This window comes from Centroberyx gerrardi, chromosome 12 (genome assembly GCF_048128805.1).
Source record: "Centroberyx gerrardi isolate f3 chromosome 12, fCenGer3.hap1.cur.20231027, whole genome shotgun sequence".
Classification (NCBI taxonomy): domain Eukaryota; kingdom Metazoa; phylum Chordata; class Actinopteri; order Beryciformes; family Berycidae; genus Centroberyx; species Centroberyx gerrardi.
This window is the reverse complement of record NC_136008.1, coordinates 11,543,496-11,570,696: the sequence shown is the minus strand read 5'-3', so window position 1 is coordinate 11,570,696 and position 27,201 is coordinate 11,543,496. Positions and strand designations below refer to the sequence as shown.

General features: G+C 43.4%; 4 protein-coding genes across 7 annotated transcripts; 3 read left to right on the top strand and 1 right to left on the bottom strand.

Annotated features, from left to right (window-relative positions):
* Positions 1 to 3,089: 3,089 nt before the first annotated feature.
* Positions 3,090 to 5,885, bottom strand: LOC139918709 (zinc-binding protein A33). 3 transcript variants are annotated; one of them, XM_071908143.2, is made up of 6 exons: positions 5,781 to 5,885; positions 5,435 to 5,530; positions 4,958 to 5,191; positions 4,205 to 4,227; positions 3,875 to 3,990; positions 3,090 to 3,794 (listed from the first exon to the last, which is right to left on the bottom strand). In XM_071908143.2, exons 1-6 carry the CDS (start codon positions 5,844 to 5,846, stop codon positions 3,241 to 3,243), a joined length of 1,089 nt encoding a protein of 362 aa, XP_071764244.2. In that variant the 5' UTR covers positions 5,847 to 5,885; the 3' UTR covers positions 3,090 to 3,240. The 3 variants fall into 3 exon arrangements, with proteins under 3 accessions (XP_071764244.2, XP_078143418.1, XP_078143419.1); XM_078287292.1 differs by having other exon boundaries at positions 3,090 to 4,227; XM_078287293.1 differs by lacking the exon at positions 4,205 to 4,227 and having other exon boundaries at positions 3,090 to 3,990.
* Positions 5,886 to 7,252: 1,367 nt separating this feature from the next.
* ino80e (INO80 complex subunit E) lies at positions 7,253 to 11,653 on the top strand. The gene is made up of 8 exons (XM_071909406.2): positions 7,253 to 7,307; positions 7,633 to 7,715; positions 7,810 to 7,880; positions 7,968 to 8,020; positions 8,191 to 8,272; positions 8,838 to 8,955; positions 9,302 to 9,400; positions 10,427 to 11,653. Exons 1-8 carry the CDS (start codon positions 7,280 to 7,282, stop codon positions 10,631 to 10,633), a joined length of 741 nt encoding a protein of 246 aa, XP_071765507.1. The 5' UTR covers positions 7,253 to 7,279; the 3' UTR covers positions 10,634 to 11,653.
* Positions 11,654 to 12,609: 956 nt separating this feature from the next.
* On the top strand, positions 12,610 to 16,454 carry LOC139919557 (uncharacterized). The gene is made up of 3 exons (XM_071909337.2): positions 12,610 to 13,204; positions 13,753 to 14,619; positions 15,496 to 16,454. The coding sequence occupies exons 1-3, from the start codon at positions 12,890 to 12,892 to the stop codon at positions 16,009 to 16,011; spliced, it is 1,698 nt and encodes a 565-aa protein (XP_071765438.2). The 5' UTR covers positions 12,610 to 12,889; the 3' UTR covers positions 16,012 to 16,454.
* Positions 16,455 to 16,855: 401 nt separating this feature from the next.
* Positions 16,856 to 27,182, top strand: vars1 (valyl-tRNA synthetase 1). 2 transcript variants are annotated; one of them, XM_078286991.1, is made up of 29 exons: positions 16,856 to 16,877; positions 17,518 to 17,873; positions 17,968 to 18,111; positions 18,314 to 18,521; positions 18,627 to 18,742; positions 18,908 to 18,983; positions 19,071 to 19,171; positions 19,289 to 19,416; positions 19,578 to 19,742; positions 19,830 to 19,911; positions 19,997 to 20,116; positions 20,251 to 20,359; positions 20,803 to 20,982; positions 21,153 to 21,277; positions 21,420 to 21,523; positions 21,607 to 21,765; positions 22,114 to 22,204; positions 22,314 to 22,419; positions 22,538 to 22,608; positions 23,102 to 23,227; positions 23,342 to 23,446; positions 23,967 to 24,114; positions 24,357 to 24,484; positions 24,919 to 25,074; positions 25,238 to 25,462; positions 25,689 to 25,800; positions 26,051 to 26,226; positions 26,696 to 26,845; positions 26,942 to 27,182. In XM_078286991.1, the coding sequence occupies exons 2-29, from the start codon at positions 17,520 to 17,522 to the stop codon at positions 27,008 to 27,010; spliced, it is 3,834 nt and encodes a 1,277-aa protein (XP_078143117.1). In that variant the 5' UTR covers positions 16,856 to 16,877; positions 17,518 to 17,519; the 3' UTR covers positions 27,011 to 27,182. The 2 variants fall into 2 exon arrangements, with proteins under 2 accessions (XP_078143117.1, XP_071764396.2); XM_071908295.2 differs by lacking the exon at positions 16,856 to 16,877.
* The last annotated feature ends 19 nt before the right edge of the window (positions 27,183 to 27,201 follow it).

The window sequence follows — 27,201 nt, the reverse complement described above, 5'->3', positions numbered from 1 at the left end:
CCACCATATCATCTCTCCAGAACTGTGCCATGTGAGTTTGCAAGGTTTGAGGTATGTGGATGTTCAGTGCAACACAATTTAATCTCTTAGGTGTGCAGATACATTTTTGCGTGACAAAGGGCATGTCTCTACCTCATGTTTTAACTGACCACTGGCAAACCAACATGGGTCTGAGTTTGGTGCGCTAAAATCAACAAAAGCATTTTGGATTTCTGAGAGAAGCACAAAATAAGAGCCTTGAAAAGTCAATAAAATGATCAGTCAAATGTAGGAAAACATTAGTAAGTAGATCCATCTCTAACCAACTGAACCAATGGCCTTTCTTGCTAACTATCCTGACTTATAGTTTTCTTACAAATAAATTAATACAAGATGATGTGACAGCATCTTAACAAGCCATATAATAGGTTTAGATGTCACATTTGATATTTGATCAATGAACATAGTATATAGCAAAACTTAACAAAAAACTAATTTACAAATCAAGGTGCCTAAATGTTAAATAGAAATACAATATCAGATGGTCAGATGTATTGATAAAGGATGAAGGCGTTATAATGATTATTGGTCTTAGATGTCACGCAAAACACTGGACATGCCTCACTTCCAGCCAGGTTCTGTGAAGGAACTGCAAAACCCATTTTGGTCAGTACTAAAAGCAGTGTTTATACACACACACACACACACACACACACACACACACACACACACACACACACACACACACACACACATATAGAATCAGCACCTTGTCACCCAGCTGACTTTGTCCAGCCTTGTAAATATTGCATGTGTAAGCCAGTTTAAAGTCTCCCCTCCAAGGTTGAATGTTTGTAGTGTATAGAATGGTTGTTGTATTATACTTAACAATATAGAAAACTAATCTAAATTTCTCACCAAGCTTAAATCCAGAATATAGAATATATACACATACTATAAACTATATACACTAATAATAACTAACTTTTTGACCTGATTTATGAACCAAATATTGTAAAATCCATCGAGACTATATTAGATCTCTTTAGATCAATTATCTTCTATTATTGCCATTCCAACCTGATGATACTCACAGCATAACTCTCACAATATTTACATATTGTATTAAAATGATTAACCTATGTCACTTTAAGATGAAGAATTGATTGCAGCATGCCCACGAGACGGCCTCAGAAACAGGCTTTTATTGTTCTGTAAAATAAGGTTTGTGTCTGTGTGTGTGAACAGAGGAGTGATATTCAATGTTGCCATCATCATGTGTTAGGAATGCGTGTGTCCAAGGAAGTGTGTGTGTCTGTAGTCAATCACTGAATGGTTCATGGCTGTGTGTGTGTGTGTGTGTGTGTGTGTTGAATCTATGCATAGGCAGTTTGTACAGAATTAAACTACTGTACCTTATGTGTGCATTTCCATCTATTGTGAGTAAGGTATCCATGTGCCTGCTTATTTGTCTTGCAATGTGAAGAAAAAAGTGCTGTATTTTAGTCATGAGTGTGAATGTGTTTAAAGCCACAAAAAATTGTAAAAGATATTGTAACTTTGAGGTGCTTTGAGTGATTCTCGTCTTTGTTTAGTGCCTAAAATATTCATTGGCTAGATGGCCTGTATTAATAGCCGACACTCCTAATGGCACCTTTTTCTTACGTATTTGGTTGGGTATTCACAGACTGCAGAAGGTAGTAGAAGGCTTGTGTTTGCACACTTGATTGATCAAACTGTTGGCTTCCTATACCACTGACTGACCTAAGATAAAGATATACTAACATGTAGGAAATATGTGATATACTGCATAAAAATGATGGGTTAGAAAGCACTTGGACACACCTTGGTTCTACTTGATATTGGAAAAACAGTTATGCACTTGATACTTGATAAGTCTGATAAGTCTGATTATCAGGTTTTTCAGATGCGTATAACTAACAAAAGGAATGACATTGAGAGTGTGTGGGGTGCGGTGTGTGTAAGTGAGGGTGTTTTCCCATTTCATCAATTAATTCAATGGCACAGTTTGAGTACGTGAGTAGCAGATAGATGGCAAAGCTCTGTGCTGGCAACCCTTAAGGTTATGTTTGTGGTGTGCAATTGATGAGTTTCAGCGTATGCTAAAACAGTATTTTGACGTACGCCACAACAGTGTGGTAACCAGTGACTGTAATACCAAGCCATTCGGAGTGTGTGGGGGTGTGAGAGGGGCAGACAGTGTGAAGTGGGCAAAAGGGGCCTTTGGTTTGCACATTACCAGCATCTCAAAGAAGGTCAAGTCTGGTGGGGCTGGGATCCGTATCTAACTGGTGCCAGAGAGCTGCTGGTTTGAAACCCACCTCAGATAACCCACTAATAGAAACCACTACTGTTATTACCATTGGCACTCCTTGCACTATGTGAGCTGTCTCTGCCCTGATCCTCTGTGTTTACTTCTGCTGTTCTGGCCTGGGTGTGATGTTCGACATGTTTTCTCTGTACTCCCTTTTTGCACAACACTACACACAGATGTTTTGTAAAGAAAATAGTTTCTTTCTTTATTTCATGTCTAAAGGGATACTAAGAATAAACGAAAGATTATGACATTTGCTGTCCTGTTGTCATTGGTTTTCTGCACTCTTAAGTAACAAATCATAATTATAAACTTGCTCAGGGACGATTTTGTGTCAGAGAGTGTGACAAAGCTGTCGTTCCACCTCAGTCAGTCATCCCACTCAGTGCCGCCCATCATTTGTTCCAAGTGTCACCTTCCTCTTTATCACCCAGTCAAGGCCCGGGTCACCCTAACCCTGCTGCCTTGTTTTCTCATGCAGAGCTCCCATAGCCATGCCTGCCATGTCCGAGCAGAGCGGGCAACAGAGATATTTATAGACAGGCCAAAGGTAACATCATAATCCAGTTAACACCTGCTGTGGACTTCTGAAGCAGCAGCCAGCTGTCCCATGAGGCGATACACTTTCACAACCTTCTCTTCGCTTTCTGCTACACTCTTTTACAAATAGCGCTTAGCACTGCAGAATAATGCATGCAAGATTTGCTTGAATGATTCTTATCTCCAAGTCCAAATTTAATTTGTTTATTCACAAATGCATTCAAGTAATCACAGTAAAGATTAGACAGTAAATGTACACTGAAAATACAGGGAAAATCAATTGTGGTTACAATAAGTTTTGGTAAGAACATTTAATGTAGAGCTTCTCTATTTACAACATGCTTTCAGCTACAAAATAGTAAATACTTGGTGAGACTGGTTCCTCATCATAGTGTGGGACTGAAGATGTTGATTGGCCCCGTGTTCTTCCCATCATCTGTGTCACATGGGTTATAGAAGGGGAACAGAGGAACCAGGACTGTTCCCATGGTGAAGGTGTAGAGTGGCGCCATGGTAACAGCATTATAAAAGGACACTTCCTCCTTGTCACAGTCTAAGAACACTCCAATGCGGACAAGGCGGGTAGAGGCGTTGATCCTGGTCGGCTTTGGGTCAGTGCAGGCGAGGACGACCCCTCCCTTCATGGAGAGGGTCCACAGGCCGCTGGACGTGCCGCTGGCAGCCATCTCCCCTCTCTGGACATCTTCTCGAGCCACGCCCACCCTCCACGCTGTCTTACGGCCCACCTCCACCTCCCAGTAGTGTCGCCCCGTGGTGAAGCCTTGGTGGCCCATCACACAGTAATAGTAGTGGAACCTTCGTGGGTTGACCTGGCACGCCTCCATGTCTTTTTCCTCCTCAAACCACACCGAGGTGCAGGAGGCTGACAGGGACAGATTGGGGTGGGCTGTCTCAGGGTCAAAGGTCACAGATGTAATATCTGTGGGTGGACAGAGAAGAATGCAGTGAGTTTTGTTGTTGTTTTGCATGTGTTGTATCAGATGACATATATGAGCATACTTGGGTAGAGGCAGCTTTTCATGTGTTTCCATATCCTGTACTGGATGGGACCCACAAACTGTCCAGAGCGAACCTCCGTCTCCACCTCTGCTGGGAGGACGAAGCTGACCTGAGACCTGCATGGACACAGGGGAACGTGGGAATAGAGGAGGAGTGTAATGATGGATGATAGAACGACAACATCTGGTGGACAGGATTATGGAGATAGATTGATGTGCCGAAATGGGAGGAAATGCCAGGCATGCATAGGAGAAGATTGATGAGTTGGAGGGAAAATGGGGAAGACAGCAAAATACAGTTAGTTTGGGAAAACACACTGAGACAACCTGCCTTTTTATGAGATCTTGAATGTCCTGCAATGATAGAATGGATTAGGAAAATGTGTTGTCATTGCAATGGTTGAAATATAGAAAACAGCACTTTAAAATGAAAGTATGTAAAACTAGGAACAAACACTTTAGTTAACGCATACAAGTTGTCTTAGTTTGTACTCTAGATGCCAGCTGTCACATCAATCAGAGGCTGTGCAGTGCTGTCCATTCCTATCTGCTGTGTCGACTGCCTTTTGTCCTCCCACCTTTAAATGAGAAATTGATTCAGACCTGCAAAACCAGGCAAGTCAACTGTTTAGCCAATCAATGTCTATAATTGATCAAATGAGTGCCAACAGAGGACAGCAAAACAGCTAACAGGGTTGCTCTGCAGGCCTGGACTTGGGTCCCTTTGAGATAAAGCTGCAGGGACACTCAGCTGCCAGCAGCCCTGCGCCAAACGGGTCCAAACAGAAGGACCAATTATAGACAGTTATTTTCACAAGTCACAAGTTAAGTCACAAGTAAGGCAAGTGAAGTTTTGGCCCGGGCCCAGAGAATACTTACGTACATCGACCCTGGATAAACCTGTCCAGTATGTTCTATAGAGAGACTCCAAACCATTTGCTGTCCCCTCTTCTCTACTCGCTCACACATTAGTCTGAGCTCTCCCTAACTCCACATTTACAGCATCAAATCTCCTCCAGCTTTAGGATGACAATATTCAAGCCAATATAATATCTGATGTATGTTAATCTAGTCTATTTCTCACCCTGAGCAGCTTAGGACTGTCCTCCTCAGTCAGTTTGCTGTTGAGCACTGTGATTGCTCTCTCCAGGTCCTTCCCTTGCTCTGCAATCTTCTTCTCCCTCTCCTTCAGCTGCTTCACTTGTTTCTCTCTCTCCTTCTTCAGCCGCTCCAGGTCCATACACTCCTCCTCATCCAGGAAGCGATGCAGGTTCTGAAACTCGGCTCTGATTTCTCGCTCCAGGTCATCAAACTTGTTCTGAAAGACAGAGGAAAAGACAATTCTCAATTCAGTCTTCGTTTGACCAAACATTGCAGTGTGTGGATTTGGCAATATGTATAACACACAGCTTTTCCAACAAGTCTCAGTAGAATGCTTATGAATATATACCCATACATTTATTAAACAACCCTATGTTCAGTTTGTGTTAAACCAGCAACACAGTCTATGAAAACACAACATTTTGGAAAATGAAAATGGTTAATAATGCAGCAGCAATACCTCCACTTGCACAGACTCTATGTACATCTCTCTCTCTGCCTCCCTGCACTCATCCACCTCGTGCTTGATTCTTTTAATAGCATGGACAAGCTTCTCCTGTAACACACACACATAAACACACAGACAGATAGGAGACAGAAAATTGGAAAAAAGATACACAGAAAGAAAGAAAAACTGTCTCTCATTAAATATCTTTCAAATTGAGTTTCTTTGCCTGTGAAATATGAACTTGATTGAAATGTCAAATATCATGAGAGAAAATATACCTCACCTCATAAATGGTATATCAACTAACGCCTGCCTGGGCAGATAAATAAAGGTGGAAACCATAAAGCGTGAAGCTTACCTTTTGACCAGAGAGAAGACTTTTATTGTAGTTGTTGTTGGTGTCTTTTATGTGATTTTTGTACATTCCAATTTCTCTTAACAGGACAAGAAAGAAATAGAGAGACGACTCTTCAGGAAGTGCAATAACAGAGAGGGAGGGAGAAAGAGGGAGGGACAAAGTGGAGGACATTTAAGAGAGGATGATAACACAGAGGGGGGAAGAGAGTCAGAGAGAGAGAGAGAGAGAGAGAGAGAGAGAGAGAGAGAGAGAGAGAGAGAGAGAGAGAGGGAGAGAGAGGGAGGGGAGAGAGAGTAGACAACAATACCAGGCAAAACAGCGGTCAAACTAACAGAGCAACAAGGACATACATCCAAGCAGAAAATGATCCAGAAAAAGTATGTGTAGAAGCACAGATCAGTATCCACACACTTGGCTGGAGAATATATGGATATCCATTAAGAGAAGGAGAGAGAAAAGGGGAGGGAGGGAGGTGGAGGACTGTAGCTGCCAGGAGGGCTGGCTGGCAGCAGCGATTTATGGCAGCAGACACAGAAAAGTCTATTTCTGTCTGCCAGTCTCTTTGCAAACAAAAGGAGAATCTGGCAGGGGAGAAAAGCAGCCAGTCAGTCAGATATTGTGTTTCATATGGGAGTTGTTCTGCCCGGAAGGGAGACAATGCTGTTTATTTTTATAAGGCGGTTTTCTAATGTCTGAGGGTCTGACAGGATCCAGTGTGGCAACTATGAGCTAATACAATGCTTTCGGTAGTTGCGTTTAAAGGATTAAAGGATGCTGTTTGGCTGTCCGTACCCCGCTGGGTTTCATATTATCTGAGAGTGGAGCACTGACTTGAAACGTATAGTCAGCATTTCCCCTCTCTCCCCTATAGGAGTGCATGTAAGTCCTACCTGCATCCCACTGCAACACACCTTACTCTTACTCTTTTTAGAATCGGCCTCCCTCCAGATTTGTTTCTATTCTGCCCCCTATCTAAACTCTCTCTCTCTCTCTCCCATACACACACACACACACACACACACACACAGACACACACACACACACACACAGAGGGGTCTATGGGTGCGTGCGCAGAGGCAGCATTACTCATCTCTGCGAATGTTCCTCATCTATAATTCATGCTGCCGGGTCCTGGCAAGTGACTGTGCTGAGCTCAGGTTGAGCTGCAAACTCAGTGCACTACAGTATGCGGTGGGTGGACAGGGCGCTGCTGAGGGGATGAAGCACTGATCAAACATGCTGTATGAAGACAGGGAAGCCTGAGAATCAAAGCTACTGTAATTCAGTGGGTTCATTTTCAATTTCAACTCTTTAATTTAAAAGCAAAGTCCAGTGATTTTTCGTCTTCAACAACCTATTTTAAGAAATTGCTGTTGTCACCCCCATGGAAGTGTTATATTAAGCCCCCCTCCCCGCCCCCCTTTCTCCTGCCACAGCACGTCAACCAGGCTCCACCCACTACGACGCATGAAAATGACGCCACGGAAGTAAACAAGAGCATGTCGCACAGGCAGATTCAAGCAAGAGGTGAGAATGTTTTTTATGAAGAGTTTTTTATTTTTTGAACCCATAATTGCATAATTTTAAACCAGTATCCAGATATACACGTAGCAGCCACTTTGTATCATCGTTGGATTTGAAACCGGCAGCGCATTGCAGCTCCAACGAGCTCAGCTAATGTTATCTTATTATAGGCTACAATGTTATTTCATAAGCAGTCCGTATTATGAAAACTGCAACCTCGGCTGATTCATGTTGCCTTCACAGCTGCATTCACTATAATTTTATATAACTATGGATAACTGTACAAATTTACATTTCATGGTTAAATCATGTGTATGTTGTATTTCAGAAATGAACGGACAAGCCGACGTAGAAGTTGACTATAAGCGGAAATACAAAAATCTCAAACGAAAATTAAAATTTCTGGTCTATGTGAGTATAATCATGTTATTTCAATATTTTACAAAAAAAGTCTATCTCTCCTTCTTCTCCATATTTATCTGATGTTGTTTTTCCTCTGGTTCAGGAGCAGGAGTGTTTCCAGGAGGAGCTGAGGAGGGCACAGCGAAAACTGCTCAAAGTGTCCCGGGACAAAAGGTGGGGATGAATTACAAGAAGCAAATGCATGTTAACCAATATAATGTAAACTTGAGCAAATAACAAATGTACTCTCTTCTCTTCTAGCTTCCTCCTGGACAGACTGCTGCAGTATGAGAGGGTAGACGAGGACTCCTCAGGTGGTTACTGCATCTCATCCTCCAGGCACTCACAATAATTAAAATGTTTCATTGCTGTATCAGTTACTGTGACATGCTTGGTTTTTTAATTTTTTCTTTTTAGAGATGTAGCTTTTCAAGTGTAGTAGACTATCTACTATTGTATAAGTAATATTTGTCTTGTGTCCCAGATTCAGAGGCGACAGCTTCTTCAGAAAACAGCGAAGGAGAGGGGCTCAGGGAGAGGGAAAGAGAGAGAGATGGAGGAAAGAAGTAAGTTGGACGTTTTAATCAGATAATTCAGAGATTCGGCCCAACAATGAACATGGTCAGGCTCACGGATCAGGGTCAGCACTTGAAAGATCTCTAGGTGTGCACATTTTCCTTGTATTTGACCCTAGAATTATGTGATATAGTGTATGTATATAGTGTGTGAAGGTACAATTTTCATGTAATTTGATTCATCCTATTTTATATATAAATATATATAAATAAATAAATAATTATTATAAATAATATTATTATTATAAATAAATATATAAATAATTACCTGTGCTGATCCAAAGGACTGAATCTGAGACTTACGGCAATACCATAAGGTCACACAAAGAGATGCTGAAATCTCTTCTTAAGTTGTAGAAAACGTTAATGTAATTAATAGTTAATTATAAACAAAATAAAAAAAATTCTGTTCAGGGTCAGTTTAAATTTTTTGGGGGGGCACCAACTGGGCCAGAGAAGACAAAAAGAAATTTTGGACTCTGAGAGAAGTTGAATATTCTCACTGTTACACTAAACATACTCTGACTTTCTGAACCGCTCTCTCATGTCCTCTCAGGCGAAGGAGTAGTCCAGGTGCGAGCCTTCCCTCGTCATCGTCCCCCCATCTCTCCCTGCTGTCCCGTCCTGCTGTCAACCCCCTGCAGTCATCAGGCTCAGGACCCTACCTCAACACAGTGAGTTTCCTTCTCCACCTCTTATATCTTAGTGCAGCCAGCAACGGTAACATTGTTGCCATTATCATCTCCCCATCAGCAAACATAATCCCTGCTTTGATTTGGCATTATTTATATAATTTGGTTATTTTGTCATTTTATTCATAAGTCTTGTTTATCTCTTCCTTTTTTTTTCTTTTGTTGGTTACAATGGCTTCATTGTCCTTGCATTGTCTCTGTACATTCCTGTGTGTATGTTTGTGTGCGTCTGTGTTTTTGTGTGTGTCTTGAAAATTGCCTATGCTTGTGTGCATGTGTGTGTTTGTGTGGTCAATTGGCAATCGGGGCCTGTGTGCGTGTTGGGCAGATGCCCTTCCCACCAGAGTATTTGGCTCCCCCAGCTGAACGAATGAAGAAAGAGAGAAAAACAAAGACGCCAAAAAACAAGAAAGAGACTTCGGGGAAGGTGAGAGAGGAAGAGGGGGAAAAGATGCTTAGAGAATAGAATACAGATATGTTGCTCAACTCATGCACACACACCACCCTTACATTTTATAGGTGGATGGGCCATGTATATAGTAGTAGGGTGTATTGTTGTCACCATATACATGCCAGGAATACAAGGAAGTGATAACACGTCAGGCCTTATGTTCTGCTCGGAGTCTCAACTATATTACTGAATGCACAAGGGGAAAAATATGAGGGGGAAAAAGTATTTATTGCACACTACATTACAATTTCAACATACTGCAAACCAAACGCTGATGCAGTGTAACATATTTGTTTCCCATGATTGGTTACTTTTAACAATTTCATCATCACTCATGTTGCACAGTATTGCAGATGGGTTTCAATATACCACTTTCTGAGCAGTGTTTTTCTGGTGTTTATGCAATCTAACCTGGAGTAAAGGCGTTTTCAAAACACTGATGTTGAAGAAAAATGTGTCGACTAAGCCATTTTAAATTCAGCATACTAAAATGTAGTGCTGAAATGATTAGTCAATTTGATAGATTAGTAGATCGACAGAAAATTACTTGATTATAATTTTGATAATCGATCAATTGTTTTAGTCATTTATCAAGTAAAAATATTTTAAAAAGCATTTGCTGGTTACAGCTTGACAAATGCTAAGATTTGCTGCTTTTCTCTGTTTCATATCATTATAAAATTAATACTTTGGCTGCTGGTCAGACTAAGTAAACAATTTTAAGAATCACTTTGGGCTTTGGTAACTTGTGATGGGCATTTGTCATTATTTTTGACATTTTATAGACTAAATGATTAATTAATAAAATAATTGATAGATTAATGGATAATGAAATGAATTGTTAGTTGCAGCTCTACTGAAATCCTTCAGTTATGCTCTAACCCGAGTCACTGGGTAGATCTGTATTGCAGCCATTCATCCGTACCTCTTCTGTCTTCATCACATCTCCACCCTTCTCTCTGTCATTCCTAACCTATCTGTCTTATTCGGCACTCCTCTCAGGTTGTGGCCCCAATGACGGCTAATTACCCATCAGCCCATGCGGCCACTCCTGCGGCCAGCGGCCCGTTCAGCTGGGTTCCCAGACAGATGCTTAGCGGCGACGCTGCTGAGGAGGAGGGGGAGAGCGACGGAGACAGCGACAGAGGAGACGAAGACAGGGGGGAGGCAGATGAGGCAGAACTGGTCATTGATATCCCCAATGAGTGAGCCTGAGTGTGTGTGTAGATGTATTTGGGGTGTATGTCTACGTATTTGTGAGCAAAAGACAGAATGTGATTGTATATATTTCTGTATTCGGCAACCCATTCCACATTTCAAAAGCAGAGCCAAGCTCCCCCCTGTGGACGTTTGCTTATCTGCAATATCACGGCCAAAACAATCTCCCAGAGAAATGTGGCGTTCAATCATTATGTTGATAATTTATTCAGTGACAACAACAGTTTGTAAGCTTGCAGGAAAGCGTCGCTTCCATGGGATATCTGGGTGTTTTGTCTCTGACGTGGTTTCTAGCTACCTGCTGATCGTCTTTTTGGCTCAGCAGTCTTGCTATGCAGAAATTGTGTGACTACAACTAGGTGTGTCTCCCTTGGAGAGAGATTGATGAGCTGTTTTTTTCTGTCTAACCTCCATGCCAGACTTAGTATATTAGAGGTATTATAGCTCATAGTGTTTCACAATGATAGAGATATTTTGAGGTTTAAAATCTTATATCTGCTTTGCTCTTACAAGGATTTATGAAACATGTCTGTCATTTGGAATTATGTTCATGATTTGTTTGTTTTTTTACTAAATGTTGAAATCAATACTTTTCCCTGTTTATGGAGATGTATTTTATTTTTACCCATGATGTATCAAATTAAAATGTTATCATTTCAGCTGACTAAGGGGCTTAATGCGGTGTCAGGTTTCACTCTGCTCATCTGTTCATTCTGCTGACAACATGCTGCAGAGGCCATTATACCTAAAACAGTTGTTTTGATTAGGGTTGTTGTCTGTCTGTCTGAAGCATATCTTGTATAACACAGTTTTTGGTCTTGGTCTTGGTTTTTTGTCTTTAAAAAAGAGTCAAAGTGCTCAAAACATTTGATAGTGTGACCCTTGCTGCAACCACCGCCCCACCCAGAACATCACACCCTTAAGCTCTCATACCAAAGTCATTGAGGTATGCTCTATTCTGTGTGAATACCTATTGCGTATAGGGAGTGTGTAGTGAGAACGTGTGGTACTCTTATCGAAACAGATGAATGAGAAAAGATGAAGTAAACCTCATTTATGTTGGTTATTGCACATGAGTTTCTTGGCTTGGTTTCTCCCTCCTGTAAAGGAATCCTCATACCATCTTGACAGAAGCCCAGGGGTTCGCTGGGCTCATGTTGGTCATAACTCTTAAACAACACAAAGGCAGTCTGGCTGGATTCCACTTCTTTTAGAGGTCAAAAAGAGAGAAAGATTTTTTTTTTGTTTTTTTTGTTCCTCACTTGTGCTTTCGCAGACAAGGCTATGAGATTAGATGCCGATTGCTGTTTTTGTTTCATAACGATTTTGGAAAGAACACCGCAGTGCCAGCATCGTGTCTCAACAGGCATATTTGTAATATTTAGGAAGACAGCTGCAATCCTCAGGGCCATGAAAGGGATTGCTTTTTGTCTGGGAAGTTAGATTTCAAGATTCACTGCACTGCAGGGTGAGACTATGACCCATGACTCCAGGATTAAACGTTAATGAGGATTTCATTAGGAGACTCATATTTTGACCACATCATTACATTTAGAGATCAGTTGCCTACATATAAGTGGAGACCGTCTTACACTGGGTTACTGTTGTGAAATGCCGCATGATTTTAATTGAATGAAGTATTTCCAAGGAACTACTTGACTTGATATTGTACGGAGTCAGCACTTAAAGAAAAGGAATGTGCTTTAACACAAATAATGAACCATTGAGCTTGTCAATCAAGAGACTCACCCATACAGAAAGAGCATTGTTTGGGAATGCAGACATACAGGTAATTGACAGCTCTTAATGGGTGTGGGCTTGTGTACCTAATAGCAAAGGGAGTTAAAGGTGTAACCATAGAGAGAGAGAGGGAAAGGGGAGGGAGGGGTAAAGTTGAGGTGCAGCCAGAGGGAGAGTGAAAGGGAGGAACTGCCAGAGAGGGCGAGGTTGTCAGGCAGAGGGAAATGAAAGACTAAGCGAGATTGTGCACACTCACTCTCTCAGAGCACAGTTGACATTAAAAGAAGACAGACATGGTTGGAGATAAGCTGGAAGCAAGAACAGGAAGCGAGTGAGGAAAAACAACAAGCCCTCCACAGAGCTTGCCAACCCGGGCCACCATTATCTTTCCTATCTAAATACGGAAACCTCTGGATAATTTATAAGCCTCTCCCTCTCTCTGGGTGTGTGTGTGTGAGTGTGTGAGAGAAAGAGAGAGAGGGGGGAGTTGCTGAGCTCACCACCACCATGCTGTGTCCTGCTGCTGTCAATGCAGCTGCGGTGGCTGGCTGGCTGCTGGCAGTGCTGGGCCTGGGCCTGTCTCTTCCAGCTGAGGACGACTCAGAGCCAGGCTTCTCCCTCTGCAGCCACTGCTTCTACAGACAGACGGCCCCTCGGGGAGCCTCTGCAGGGCCACGGCTGCGGCCCCGCTGCCACAGTCTGCCCGGGGGACAGGCGTTTGCCACTCTTTACAGCCCGACCTGTGACACAGCTGTCTACTCTGCCTTCCGTCTTAGCCACGGATGGACAGAGAGAGGGGGAGAGGAGGGAGAAGAGCTCCTGGTAAGGACACATCTATCATGTTGTTAAAAATGGGTGCTATCTGCAGTCGTGATGGGATGCGCCATCAGAAGTGACCTCATAGATTGGGGTTATAGTGTTTATGCAGTTTCAGAGTCGGCGTAAACATTGTAAACAATCAACTCTGGTAATTGACTGCAAATCATGTGACAATGTAAAAGATACAATATAAAAACAAAGAGATAATGTGTGTGAAACAAGCCTTTTTGAAATGAACAAACTATGAGACAGCTGGAAATGGTTGTTAAAGATTTGACCTCCTTACATTAATGTCAAAGATTGTTTACTACATGATGCTAGTGAAACAAGCTGACATCATCCTGAATTATTGTGTAATATAGAAACATTTGTTATGAGCAAATAACTTGTCTGAAATTTATTAAGCAAGTAAAATGTATTAATTAGTATTTATAGCTATTAATTCATAAGCAATAAATAAGTGAATACAGTTGGTAATAACTACACTTTGATAGATTTTTGTATTACATTCATACTTGAACAGTTCTGTTTTGACCATTTTCTTCCTCCAGACAGGGAATGAAGAAGATGACGTTAAAGTGCCAGTGCCAGCTCTACTCAGAGGAAGTGGGAGTGCATCTCAGCTGGTCTCCCCTGCAGACTCCCCTCTTCAACACTGGGACTCCACAGTCACAGCACTGGTCCGGTCGAGCGTCATTCCCCAGTGCAGCGCTTTAGGGGGTGACCTCTACATCCTGACCGGGGCTGCAGGGGATGGAGATGAGGAATGCAAGTGGAAGTTGCTGTGGTCTGCAGTGTGCTGCTCTGTCTCAGCGGGGGAGGGAGGGTTCAGTGTGGGGTTAGTCAGGGACACAGGGGAAGGGGAGAGGGAAGTTAGTGTGAACGAGCTGGAGGAGATGCTTGGGGTGGCGGAGCTGTTCTCTGAGGGGTGCGGAGGAGCAAATGGGGAGACTGAGGGAGGCATTGTGGGTCTTCACAGCGAGGCGCTCCCTGGAAACACAGAAACACTGGATTCAGATACTACTGGTCAAGACGTAGGAGGGGAACAGGTGGATTCAGATACTGCGGGTCAAGAGTCAGATGAGAATGCTGAGGAGAGCAGAGAGGCACCGATCACCGGAGAACAGGTGGCCAGTCTTGATGATGCTCAGCCAGAGGAAGTTCAAGTTGCTGACGTCACACGAGAAACTGCAGCAGAGGAAGTGGAGAGCGGCGGTGAAGCGCAGGGTGACGGGACACACTCGGAGGCTGCCAGATCCGAGTCTCCTCAGTCTTCAGATGGCTATGAGACTTTGGCTGCAGAGGAGGCGGACACAAACTCCAGCAGCACTCTGGTCTACATCATCTCCTCCACCTACTCCCTCCTCACGGCTCCACTCCGCCCCGTGGTCTCCACCATCACAGAGCTGCCTGGACAGGTGATGCAACTCAAAGAACCATTTGCACTTACAGTATATTTAAGCTTTATTTAACCAGGAAATTCAATGACAAACAAATTCATATCTATGATGATGGACTGGCAAGAGGCAAAAGAATACAATGTAATAATAATAATAATAATAATCATATATATTATTATTATTACATTATGGTAGTAGCAATATAATTGTATTAATTATCGGTATAATAATTAATCAATAAATATAACATAACAGGGAGACAAGGTAAGAAGTAGTACAGTAGTTCTCAGAAAACAATAAAAACAGTAATGCAACAACAACAACAACAACAACAAGGACATCACTAAAATCTATTAAAACGTGGCAAAAACATACAACAACACTTGTAGAGAAGTTAGTGTTGTCATCTTGCTGAGCAACAGCTGCATGTATGCCTGTACATGTCTGTGACAGAGTCCTTGAAGGCAGAGAGAGATGAAATTTGCAAATCATTCCAGTCACTGGGAGCAGCAAACTGGAATGACAAGTGGCCAAGAGAGGTTTTAACTCTAATAATAATGATGATAATACATTTTATTTGTATAGCGCTTTTCAAGATACTCAAAGACACGAAAGACATGAAATAGTATGAGCATAAATAAAAACAGTGTACAAATATATAGCAAGTAAAAAACTACACTAAAAACAACTATAAAAACAAACAAACAAGGGATAGGTCAATAAAGCAAGGCACAAGAGACAGAAAAGATAGAAACATGGGCCAGGAAGGAGAAATAGAGTCAGATATTAAAAGCAATTTTGAACTCTTTTGAACTACATTGCGTTCCCTATGGTCTGTGTGTCGTTTCGTTATAATCAAACCTCGTTGTCTCACCTCCTCTCATCTTGACTCAGGTGACCTACGTGCTTCAGGAGGACCTTGGCGTTCTCTGTGCGCTTCCCGGAGACACCTTCTCCCTGCTCCACCTCGTGACCTCTGACCTGGTGTCCGGGCTGGGCTCGGCTGCCGACATGCTGCTGGATCTGGGGGGCACCTGCTGCTCCAACATATACTACTGCACCTCCTCCATGATGGAAGCCCTGCTGACCAGCTGCCACACCGGGGTCACTGGCGTGGGGACCCTGGCCGGCGACACGGTGGGGATATTCGGCGACGCTGTGGATAACGCTTGGTGGGTGACCAGGTTCTTTGGAGGGCGGCTGTGGGAGCAGAGCGAGGGTTATGTGGGGACGGTGATGTCGGAGATGGGGGGTCAGGCGAAAGCTGTGGGTGGAGGGCTGGGGAGGCTGGCGTGGAGAAGTGGGAATGGGGTGGGGAATGTGGTTAGGATGGGAGGGGGTTTAGTAATGGGGACTGTTGAGGGGATCGTTGGAGCAGTAAGGGGGGCTTTTGGGCATGAGTCAGACTGATGGGAGGAGAATCCAGACTCCAGATGATGGCCATCTATAACAAACTGTTGTGGGTTTTCTCCAGTTTTCTTTTGTAAATGTCTTCAGCACATGGGAGTGAGAAAAAACAGGAAAGAAAACATTTGAATTTGATAGATGCTACTGAAATGATGCCTTTGTTGTTATGGAGGGATTACCACATTTTCTTTGAAGCTGATTGAATTACACATTTCTTCCCTAAATAAGAAGTCCTACACGTGTTACTACACCTACACTGTCCAAAGTAATATCTTTGAGAGGTGAGACAAGTTACTCAACTGTAATTTGGAAACACTGTGCTTAAATTCAGTTTTATTGTTATTGCTGTAACAAGGCTTCTGGGAGTGTTTGTTCAAGACAACTCTTGTATGATAAAGATGTTTGTTTATGTGTGTTTGATTAAAAGAGAATGCTGCCTTATTGTACCATTTCGTCCTTTGTGATTTGTTTTTCATATGGAAATGTTTCTCTCAACAAACCAACACCATTTGTTAGTGTATCTGTGTAACATTAATTTACAACATCAGAAGTAGCCTATAAATATAGTAAAATGTATTATTATTATTATTATTATTATTAGTAGTAGTAGTAGTAGTAGTAGTTGTAGTAGTATCATTATTATGATAATATACATATACAATATTATTTTATTTTTTATTATAAATAAGATGAATGAGACAGGGCACTTTATAGACTTCCTCAGTGTGGCGGAAGCAGCGGATCAGCGGGTCCTGAAACCCGGAACTCATTTCCCACATTGCATCAGACGGCAGAGTGGCAGAGAGGACTCATGTGGGTCTGCCTTGTATGCTAACATAAGCTGACGTCTCTTTCGCTTTCATTCAAAGGTATGGACTACTTCTTACAAAACGTTTCAATAAGAAGTCCCGTATTTCACGAAGACTATCCGTAGAGATACTTTAAAAAAAATAATATTATTGCGTGAAAATGAGCCGGAGCGCATCATGCAGTTATTTAGCTAACGTTATAGCAACTCGTCAAAGTTTTGGCTTCCTGGTTAGCTAAGCTAGTTAGCCTGTTTCGCATGAGTTTCGTCAGCTTGCAATACTTTGACAGGTGCCAGAGATCAGCTTGGCAAAAGATGAGACAGCTAGCTAGCCAGTTAACATGGCTCTCCTCCACTTTGTCCGATGGCGACAAGTATGGGACACTAACCGCTGCCATAAATATATTTGAAGTTGTTTGTTTACATGGCTTGCTACCCTCCATATATTTTTTGCACGTCCTATATTGTTTTCTAGATGTCGGCAGCGGCACTGTCTCACTAATATGACATGCATACACACTCACTCACCCATCTACGTACCGTTATCAGATTCAGAATGGCTTTATTAGCATGACAAAAGTTACTTGTACTGCCAAAGCATTCATGGATATTAAGAACAACTAATGTACACAAGTAAAAGCAAGTTTATCCACACAATTTATACACACAAATTACAAACATCAGCTGTCTCTCCCCACCAGAGATGGCCTCTCTCTACGTGTCCCCTCACCCCGATGACTTCAGGAGCCTCCTAGCTCTTCTAGCTGCAGAGTTTTGTCCCTCCTCCCGTCCCCGGACCATCACAGAGGACCCCCCGGCGTCCCTGAACGCCCGCTCCAGACCCACCCTGGTGCTGGGCTCCGGGGAGGGTGACTCTGTGCTGAGCGGGACCAGTGCTGTGGCCTGGTACCTGGCCTCTCAGGGGAAGGGGGCCGGTGTGGATGCCAAGCAGCAGAGCCAGGTGTGGCAGTGGCTCAGCTTTGCAGACAATGAGCTCACTCCTGTGTCGTGTGCTGTTGTCTTCCCACTGATGGGGATGATGGGAGTGGATAAGAAGGTGAGGGGGGGGGGAACCCAGACTCACACGTCCACATGCACATCACTTGCTCTTGTTAGGTTTAATTTTAAGTCGACTTGCTGTTCTTTCCCAGCTCCAGCAGAGTTCTCGTGCAGAACTGCTGCGTGTTCTAAAGGTTCTAGACCAGGCTCTGGAACCCAGAACATTCCTGGTGGGAGAGAGCGTCACCCTGGCTGATATGGCTGTAGCAACTGCTGTCCTTCTGCCATTCAGATATGTACGTGAGGTTCACTTTCTTTTGCAATGCCTTGTTGTCATACCTGTTTCTCCACCTAGTTGATTATTATCTTTTTTCTGTTTTGTTACTGTGGGCAATTCAGAACTGAAGTATCTCAGTCACCTTACCTGACCGTCAGCCTTTGACTGCGCTGTAAATCAGTCAGCGTTGTTTTTTCACATTTTTTTCTTTTTCTTGTTAGGCATTGGAGCCACCAGACAGAAAGGTCTTGACCAACGTTACCAGGTGGTTCACGACCTGCATCAATCAGCCACAGTTCCTCAAGGTCTTGGGGAAGATCAGCCTGTGTGAGAAGATGGTACCTGTCACACCGAGGACGAATGCTGCTGCTAATGCCAATGCTGCCAATGCCAGTCCTGCTGCTGACGATGCCAGTGCCACAGCCAACGGTCAGGCTCTCCCTTTTATGGATGTCACAGTTTATGAGTATTGCCTTTGTGTGTAAATACCGAGTGTGTGCAGTATCATGATTTTAGAAATCCTTCCTTATTCAGGCCCACCGAAGACAGAAGCTCAGCTGAAGAAGGAGGCTAAGAAGAGAGAAAAGATGGAAAAATTCCAACAGAAGAAGGAAATGGAGGAGAAGAAAAAGAAGCAGGCACCGACAGAGGTAAAGAAACTAGTTTAACGTTAACCAGAATTTCAGTGCAACTTCAAAAAACATAAATGTATACTACAGATATCAACAATACAGCTTTTTAGGCTGTAGGTTACAGTCTTGTTTCCTTCCTGTTGATGGACTGGCCAAACGGGTGTGTTCTGTTTTTTCTTTCAGAAAAAGGCCAAACCTGAGAAGAAGGAGTTGGGAGTGATCACATACGACGTCCCTACCCCACCCGGGGAGAAAAAAGGTGCTTAATCAGATGAATGCTTTATCATTACAAGTTTAAGATTAGGAGTGTATGTGTTAACCCCTTATCTCCCTCTCCTGGTGTCAGATGTTGTCAGCCCGCTTCCTGATTCCTACAGTCCCCAGTATGTGGAGGCGGCCTGGTATTCATGGTGGGAAAAGCAGGGATTCTTCAAGCCTGAGTATGGGGTGAGGCAGTCGTTCCACTCCCACTGTATCAGCACAACAGAAAATGCCATATATTCAGTTGTTAAGTGCAGTCAGCAGTAGATATTAATGTGTGTCTCTCTCCCCTACTTTGTGCAGAGGAAGAGTATCAGTGAGCCGAACCCTCGTGGCGTCTTCATGATGTGTATCCCTCCACCTAATGTGACTGGATCTCTTCACCTGGGTCACGCACTCACCAACGCCATTCAGGATTGTCTGACCAGATGGTAACTTAAAATTTAACTGATTGTAGAAACCTGAAAGCCATATTCATATTTTCAGTGAGACTTTGTTTGCGTAGGATTTCAGTCCCATCCCATTGAAGTCTCGCCACTTGAGGTGTGGAAGTGGTGTGGTGGAATCAGTGTGCTCTCCTCTGTCCATCCAGGCACAGGATGCGAGGCGAGACCACCCTGTGGAACCCTGGCTGTGATCACGCCGGCATCGCCACCCAGGTGGTGGTGGAAAAAAAGCTGATGAGGGAGAGGGGCATGAGCCGCCACGACCTGGGCAGGGAAAACTTCATCCAGGAAGTGTGGAAGTGGAAGAACGAGTGAGTGGAGGAGATGTGGAAAGTCTGTAGTTTGAGAAATACTTGGAAGAAAGACGCAATCATAACTTGGCTGTTTTCGTTTTTCAGGAAGGGAGACCGTATCTACCACCAGCTGAAGAAGCTGGGCTCCTCTCTGGACTGGGACAGAGCCTGCTTCACTATGGACACTGTGAGGATCTGAAGTCTCTGAACTCTACTACTAAGTCTGAAGATATATTCCTTGTTCTCATGGCTATATGTTTTTCTCTATCCAGAAACTTTCCTATGCAGTTCAAGAGGCCTTTATCCGTATGCATGAGGAGGGAGTGATCTACAGGAGCAAGAGGCTGGTCAACTGGTCCTGCACCCTCAACTCGGCCATCTCTGACATAGAGGTAAGTGTGTGTGTACATGCATAGCCCTCCGAAAACCCTGCTTTAGGACTATAATGGTATCGTATAACCAACGCTACTTTGCCAGTGCTGGCCATGCTGAGCTGTCTTGACTAAGTCTGCTGGTTGGTTTGCAGGTGGATAAGAAGGAGCTGACTGGCAGGACTCTATTGCCAGTGCCTGGCTACAAGGAGAAAGTAGAGTTTGGAGTGTTGGTGTCTTTCGCCTACAAAATAGATGGATCAGGTGGGTGAACACAAAGAGGACAAGGAGGAGCGAAGATGCCTTTGGAGCACTTGAGTCTGAGGTTTCTTTACATTGTACTTAGGGCTGGGCGATAATTCAATATTATCGTTTATCGTCTTTCAGTGGAATCATATAGTGATGATATGGTGATTTTGGGATATCGTGACACAATTCTGCTGTCTAAATTGATGATTATAAGCTAAATTGTATTTAAAAACTGACAAAATGAGGTATGGTAGGAATATTATTTGAAAAATCACACCTGCCATTACCTTTCGGTTCAATGGGGTGAACATTAATATGATTAATTAACATTATTTTGCATACATGAGCCATATTGTGCTATATATATCGATATTAAAAAAGCTTGATTATGATTATGGTGATGTTGATTTCAACCATATTGCCCAGCCCTAATTGTACTATCTCTCTCTGCCCCTCAGATGAGGAGGTGATCGTGGCCACAACTCGTATCGAGACCATGCTGGGAGACTCTGCTGTAGCTGTCCACCCTGATGACACCCGGTATCAGCACCTGAGGGGGAAAACGGTGCTGCACCCCTTCTGTGACCGCAAGATGCCCATTGTCTTCGATGACTTTGTGGACATGAGTTTTGGAACAGGTAGGGATGGTTACAGGAACAGAGTAGCTGCCCGTGGGCCTGCAGTTGGACCTGTGTGCTGAGAACGAGTAATCATAACAAGTCGTTAAGCCAGGCCACTTCCCTCATTACTGCTGTTCTCTCTTCCTCATCCGTATCTCTCCTGTCTCTCTCCACTATCTCTTGTTCAGGTGCTGTCAAGATCACCCCAGCCCATGACCATAATGACTACGACGTCGGAGAGAGACATAATCTGGCCTTCATCAACATCCTGGATGAGAATGGCCTGCTCATTAACGTTCCTCCTCCCTTCCTGGTATATTGTCTCATTATCGTCTATCCCCCTGCAGAGTGTGCATTTCTGCCTTGACACTAAAAGTCAGGCTTCTTGGTAATAAGTCTGGTAAAGTGATTTTTCTTTTTGTTTTTTATTCTTCACTATTCCTTCCGTCCCACAGGGTATGAAGCGATTTGAGGCCAGGAAGGCAGTGCTTCAGGCTCTAAAGGACAGAGGCCAGTTCAAAGAGGTCAAAGACAATCCTATGGTGGTACCAGTCTGCAGGTGAGTGGAGGATAAGATATTTGTGTGTGAAATCTTCTCTATAAGATCCTCATTTAAGCCCCTGTGTGTGTGTTCCCCATCAGTCGCTCCAAGGACATCGTGGAGCCCCTGCTGAAGCCTCAGTGGTATGTGAACTGCGCAGACATGGGCAAGCAGGCCGCCGACGCCGTCAGAGAGGGGCGGCTCAAAATCATCCCGGACCACCACCTCAAGACCTGGTTCAACTGGATGGACAACATCAGGTGATTATCTCTCCTCGTTTTTTAATCTATTTCTTCTCAGTTTTACGCTTATTCCTGTATACTTCAAAATAGGGCTGAACAATTATGACTGAAATGATAATACCAATTACTGTTATCATAATTATTGGTTTCTATGGTTTTGGGGACAAAATCATTGCACATTTGACCTCATAACAATATCTTTCCAAATACAGTGAGCATTTTAAATTTAATGTTTCAGTATGGATGATATGCCAATATTCTATGATTATAAACTATGGAAATTAAACTCAGAGTAGATTATTCTACACATTTAATTATGTAGGTCTGACTTCAAAATCTATCCATCTGTCTTCCGCTCCCTCTCAGGGACTGGTGCATCTCTCGTCAGCTGTGGTGGGGTCACAGAATCCCTGCTTACTTCGTCACTGTCAACGACCCCTCTGCGAAACCGGGAGAGGTACGCACAGATAAACACTCTTTGCGTACCCATTATGCAGTTCTCAGTCTCCTCTCCTCTTTTTTTTTTTTTTTGTTTTTTGCTCAAACTTTCTCTCTCTTTCCTCTAGGACATGGATGGTCATTACTGGGTGAGTGGGAGGACGGAGGAGGAGGCCAGGGAGAAGGCAGCCAAACGCTTCAATGTGTCTGCTGACAAAATCGCCCTCAGACAGGGTAAGATCTAGTACTTTATTCATTAAGCAATGACAGTACTACCATGCCACTATCAATATTCACATAAATAAAATCTATATTCACAAAGTTTAGATAATGTTTTTTTCCTGTGTTTCAGATGAGGATGTTCTGGACACTTGGTTCTCCTCTGGTATTTTCCCCTTCTCCATCTTCGGATGGCCTAATGAGGTAAGACATTAAGTGAGAACATCCGGCTTTATACATACAGGGCGCCTTCATTTTGACTTGCTCTGATGTGGTCTGATGCTACTTTGAGCTGTGAAACCACCTGCTGCCCCATCATGATGGCATAGCCATAGGCAAGGGAATACTGAATATTTTTAAGTTTGTTGATCAGTGTCTCAGATTCAGATCCAGAAAGCTTTATTGTCTATCAGAAAATTGTCTTTGACATGCCTCATAGAAAAGATACCACATAAAAACAAATAAACAGAAGGGTTAAAAACATACATAATGGGTATGTGCCCAAAATGTCTTAAAAATTAAACTAAATTTTTCTAAGCACACATTAAATTTCTCATTTTTACATTAAAAAGGTTTAGACCAATGTCACCTTTTAATGAATAATACATGACCTTTTGGCTGATTTTTTTTTCTTTGGTTTCCTCACGGCGTTTATGAATTTCTGTCATAAATGTTGGTGTTTGTGTTCCCTCTTTAGACCCAAGACCTGAATGTGTTCTACCCCGGCACCCTGCTGGAGACGGGCCATGACATCCTGTTCTTCTGGGTTGCTCGCATGGTGATGATGGGCCTCAAACTGACCGGCAAGCTGCCCTTCAAAGAGGTGAGGCCGATGCGGACTGCCAACAGGGCAATATAATGCAATAGAATATGATATTAGTATTCTTAGCTGGACATGGATAAGTAATAATGTTGTTTTTTTGTTTGTTTTTTACAGGTGTATCTACATGCAGTGGTGAGGGATGCTCACGGAAGGAAGATGAGCAAATCTCTGGGCAACGTTATTGACCCTCTGGATGTTATCACAGGCATCTCCCTAGAGGTAACGTATAGACACACTTAGATGCACACCCAGATAGACAGAAATACTGTACACTCACACACACACACACACACACACACACACACACACACACACACTCTTTCCCTTTCTCCCCTTTGGGTTGTCTTTTACACGGTCACCACATGCACATTGCTCCCCCGAGGCCCATAGTTTTATGTAAGCTTTATTAAGCACCTTTTTCTCCTTCCGACAAGCTTTTATTGAGCCCATCAATCTCCTCGCCAGTTGGGAGGGAGCTGCTCAGTCAGACGAGGCAGCCTTGCCCTCTAGAGGGCACTGAAGGACTTGTATTAAGCCGCACTTCCCCTGTAACATTGCCTTGTCCAGCCTATCCAATTAAAACATTAAAAAAAACAGTTGAAAGGGATTTATCATTCTAAAAATAAGTTGTTGTTGAACAAACATAACATCTCTTTACCTTTCATTGGCGACCATCCCTCCTCCTCCTTCCCCCCCCCCCCCCCCTCCCTTGCTCCCTCCCTTGCTCCCTCCCCTCTAGGGTCTTCATGCCCAATTGAAGGATAGTAACTTGGATCCATTAGAGGTGGAGAAGGCCAAGCAGGGCCAGAAGTCCGACTACCCCAGTGGCATCCCAGAGTGCGGCACAGACGCTCTCCGCTTCGCCCTGTGTGCCTACTCTAGCCAAGGTAAAACTCATTTACCTTTTTCTCTTTCTTTCTTACTGGCCGGCCAACAGCCTTGGAAAATACTTGCATCTTAACCTTGACTTCAGAAAATGTCAAAATACTGTCCAGCCGTACTGGAAAATGAGCATTAGAATGCTATAACAAGGCTACAAATAGCAACTCAGTGTATTAAATAGTTTAGAAATATTTAATATATTCCTTAACACAGAAATATAGTGATTATTCCTGTCTGTGTCTCTCAGGCAGGGATATCAACCTGGATGTCAACCGCATCCTGGGTTACCGTCACTTCTGCAACAAACTGTGGAACGCTGTGAAGTTTGCCATGAAGACACTGGGAGACAACTTTGTACCATCAGAGAAAGCCCAGGTGAGACCAGGGTAAAAGATGGAGGGAGAAGAGAAGGGAGCATAAACAAAGACTGCGCCATATTTATATTCATCCAGTGACATCCCCACCATACTTTGACCGAGCAAGCTTCTATTTTTTTTTTTTTACCTTTTTATTTATCTGGAGGTGGTTTGCTTTGCACATATGCTGTCTTTCAGAATTGCCCTGCTTTGTATTCATATAGTTGGACACATTCACACCTGAGAGCTACCCAGTACCACCAGTCTTTTCTGGTGCGGGTTAAAATGCCATTCTGAAGGGCATGTCAGCCTTCTGCCCAGATTACTTCAACTGTTTCAGACACATTACCTATCTGACCTTTAGGCCACTGCCCTCCAAAACAGTATTTTTACTGAACCTGTACGTTTCTTCACTCTTCAACACCTCCTCGTTCTCCTCTTCAATCCTCCCAGTTGTGTGGAGAGGAGAGCGTGACAGACAGGTGGATTCTGTCCAGGCTGAGTGCGGCGGTGGGTCTCTGCGGCGCTGGCTTCCAGGCCTACGACTTCCCCACCATCACCACCGCCATCTACAACTTCTGGCTCTACGAGCTCTGTGATGTCTACTTGGTAAGAAAGTGTGTGATCGGCATGTGTGCGTTCATCTTGAATCGATTACTGCATGTGAAGAGCTCATGTTTTTTGCAGAGGGGAAAACTGCACTGTAGTGTCTTGGTATCGACTTGTTACCATAACACATTTTACACATTTTTCTCATCTCCTCCCTCTCCAGGAGAGTGTGAAACCAGTGTTCAGCAAAGCAGAGGAAGACGGCGCCAGCCAGAGACAGGCCCTGGTGTGCAGACAGACTCTTTACACCTGTCTGGAGGTCGGGCTGCGCCTTCTGGCTCCCATAATGCCTTTCGTCGGCGAGGAACTCTTCCAGAGGTTACCACGACGACGACCCCAGGACAATCCCCCCAGCATCTCTGTAACACCCTACCCCGAAACCGATGAGGTGAGAGAAGGAAAGAGAAAAAGAGTGTGGTAAAAACTCAATGATTGAAAAAAAAAACGCAAACGATTGAACAGATTGTTGGAATTGAAGCACTACCACCTGCTGCAATTTTGTTTTTTCCAAAGTGGAGCTGTTTCAGAAATTGAGAGAGCATCACTTGTTTTAGATATCATAGCTGCTGCAGTTCATCTTTTGGTGATGCTGTCGTTCCATCTTTGTGTTGCAGTTCTGCTGGCACAGCGAGGAGGTGGACCGGCAGATGGAGTTTGTAATGACTGTGGTCAAGACAATCCGTTCACTCAGGGCCGACTACAACCTGACCAAGACCCGTGCTGACTGTAAGATGACACACTCAAACTAATCCATGAAAGTTAGTCAAAAAGAAAAGCACGAACCTTTAACTCTACATTAAAGACCAGCTGTACATGATCTCACTAAAGGCATCACACTTAAATATACATTAATACAGATCTGACTGAAACACCACTGTGGTTACGCTAACAAGCCTTCACCTCAGTATGACAACCACAGGTATATGTACCTTGTCATTATGACACCTAACCTTCGACATGCCCCTTTCTCTCCCAGGCTACCTCCAGTGTATAGACTCTGAGACTGTGTCCCTGGTGGACAAGTACAGTCTGCAGATCCAGACCTTGTCTTACTCTCAGGCCATCATCCCTCTGACAGCCAACCAGCCTGTCCCAGAAGGCTGCGCTGTGGCCATCGCCTCAGACAGATGTACTGTCAACCTCATGCTCAAGGTGAGGACCGGCAATCTGCCCCGTTCTCTGTGGATCCTCCCGTCTCTCTACTCCAGACCTGGGCGTAATAATATTTGGATATACTTGTTATGGTTTGTTTTAGCTTACTTGGGTCCCGGATGGGTGGAGTTTGCCATATACAACCATAAAATGAGCGCTAGAGAGTTCAGACAATCAAAGTTAAGTATTTAAAAGGCAGTTTGGTATACCTTTCTATGATTGACAACTTACCTGACACTATCTGAACAGTCTAGATGCAGTAAACCCCGCCCATCTGGTACTCAAAGCACTAGGAAGTATTTTCAAATGCTATTTGACCCAGGTCTGCTTGACTCCTCGAGTTTTATTTTATGTTGCTTCCTCCCGCTTGTCCTATTTTACTGACCTGAAATTGCAAGATTTAATATAAGTTACCAACTGTCCATCCTCCTTGTCTGCCATTTTCTCATTTCACCTTTTATTTCTCCAGGGTCTCATTGACGTGGAGAAAGAGGTGGCTAAGCTGATGACGAAGAAAGGAGACTTGGAGAAACAGATGGAGAAACTCACAGAGAAGATGGCAAAGAGCGACTACAAGGAGAAGGTGCCAGTGAAAGTGCAGGAGCTGGATGCTGAGAAGGTAGGAGGAAATTGAGTTGCAGGTTTTCTTCAAGTGTTACGACTTATGAATGCATAAGTGACAGGATAAATAATTATCCTTTTCTTTTCTCTACAGCTACGCCAGAGCCAGATCGAACTTGAAAAAGTGAAAGAAGCCACAGACAACTTCAAGAAAATGATGTAACTTTTCCCCATAATTATGTAATGTTAGGATTTCTTATATCCATCTGTTTTCTTTTTTTCTTGTCAATGTATTGTTAATTTTCAGAATGGATCTAGGGAGGGAAGGAATTAAATAAATAAAGCTCTTATTATAGACAATTGTCTTCAGCAAGGCATTGTTCCAATGCAATCTATTCATCTGAGTCTCCTGAG

Coding starts and splice junctions, on each gene's coding strand:
- LOC139919557 (XM_071909337.2), top strand. CDS start 12,890: ATGCTGTGTCCTGCTGCTGTCAATGCAGCTGCGGTGGCTGGCTGGCTG. Junction 13,205..13,752: donor AGGAGGGAGAAGAGCTCCTG/GTAAGGACACAT, acceptor TTCTTCCTCCAG/ACAGGGAATGAAGAAGATGA. Junction 14,620..15,495: donor TCACAGAGCTGCCTGGACAG/GTGATGCAACTC, acceptor ATCTTGACTCAG/GTGACCTACGTGCTTCAGGA.
- ino80e (XM_071909406.2), top strand. CDS start 7,280: ATGTCGCACAGGCAGATTCAAGCAAGAG. Junction 8,021..8,190: donor GGTAGACGAGGACTCCTCAG/GTGGTTACTGCA, acceptor CTTGTGTCCCAG/ATTCAGAGGCGACAGCTTCT. Junction 8,956..9,301: donor CAGGACCCTACCTCAACACA/GTGAGTTTCCTT, acceptor CGTGTTGGGCAG/ATGCCCTTCCCACCAGAGTA.
- LOC139918709 (XM_078287292.1), bottom strand. CDS start 5,846: ATGTACAAAAATCACATAAAAGACACCAACAACAACTACAATAAAAGT. Junction 5,531..5,780: donor GTCTTCTCTCTGGTCAAAAG/GTAAGCTTCACG, acceptor TGTGTGTTACAG/GAGAAGCTTGTCCATGCTAT. Junction 4,228..4,957: donor ACAGTCCTAAGCTGCTCAGG/GTGAGAAATAGA, acceptor CTATCATTGCAG/GACATTCAAGATCTCATAAA.
- vars1 (XM_078286991.1), top strand. CDS start 17,520: ATGGCCTCTCTCTACGTGTCCCCTCACCCCGATGACTTCAGGAGCCTC. Junction 19,172..19,288: donor TCTTCAAGCCTGAGTATGGG/GTGAGGCAGTCG, acceptor TACTTTGTGCAG/AGGAAGAGTATCAGTGAGCC. Junction 22,609..23,101: donor TCTTCGGATGGCCTAATGAG/GTAAGACATTAA, acceptor TTCCCTCTTTAG/ACCCAAGACCTGAATGTGTT.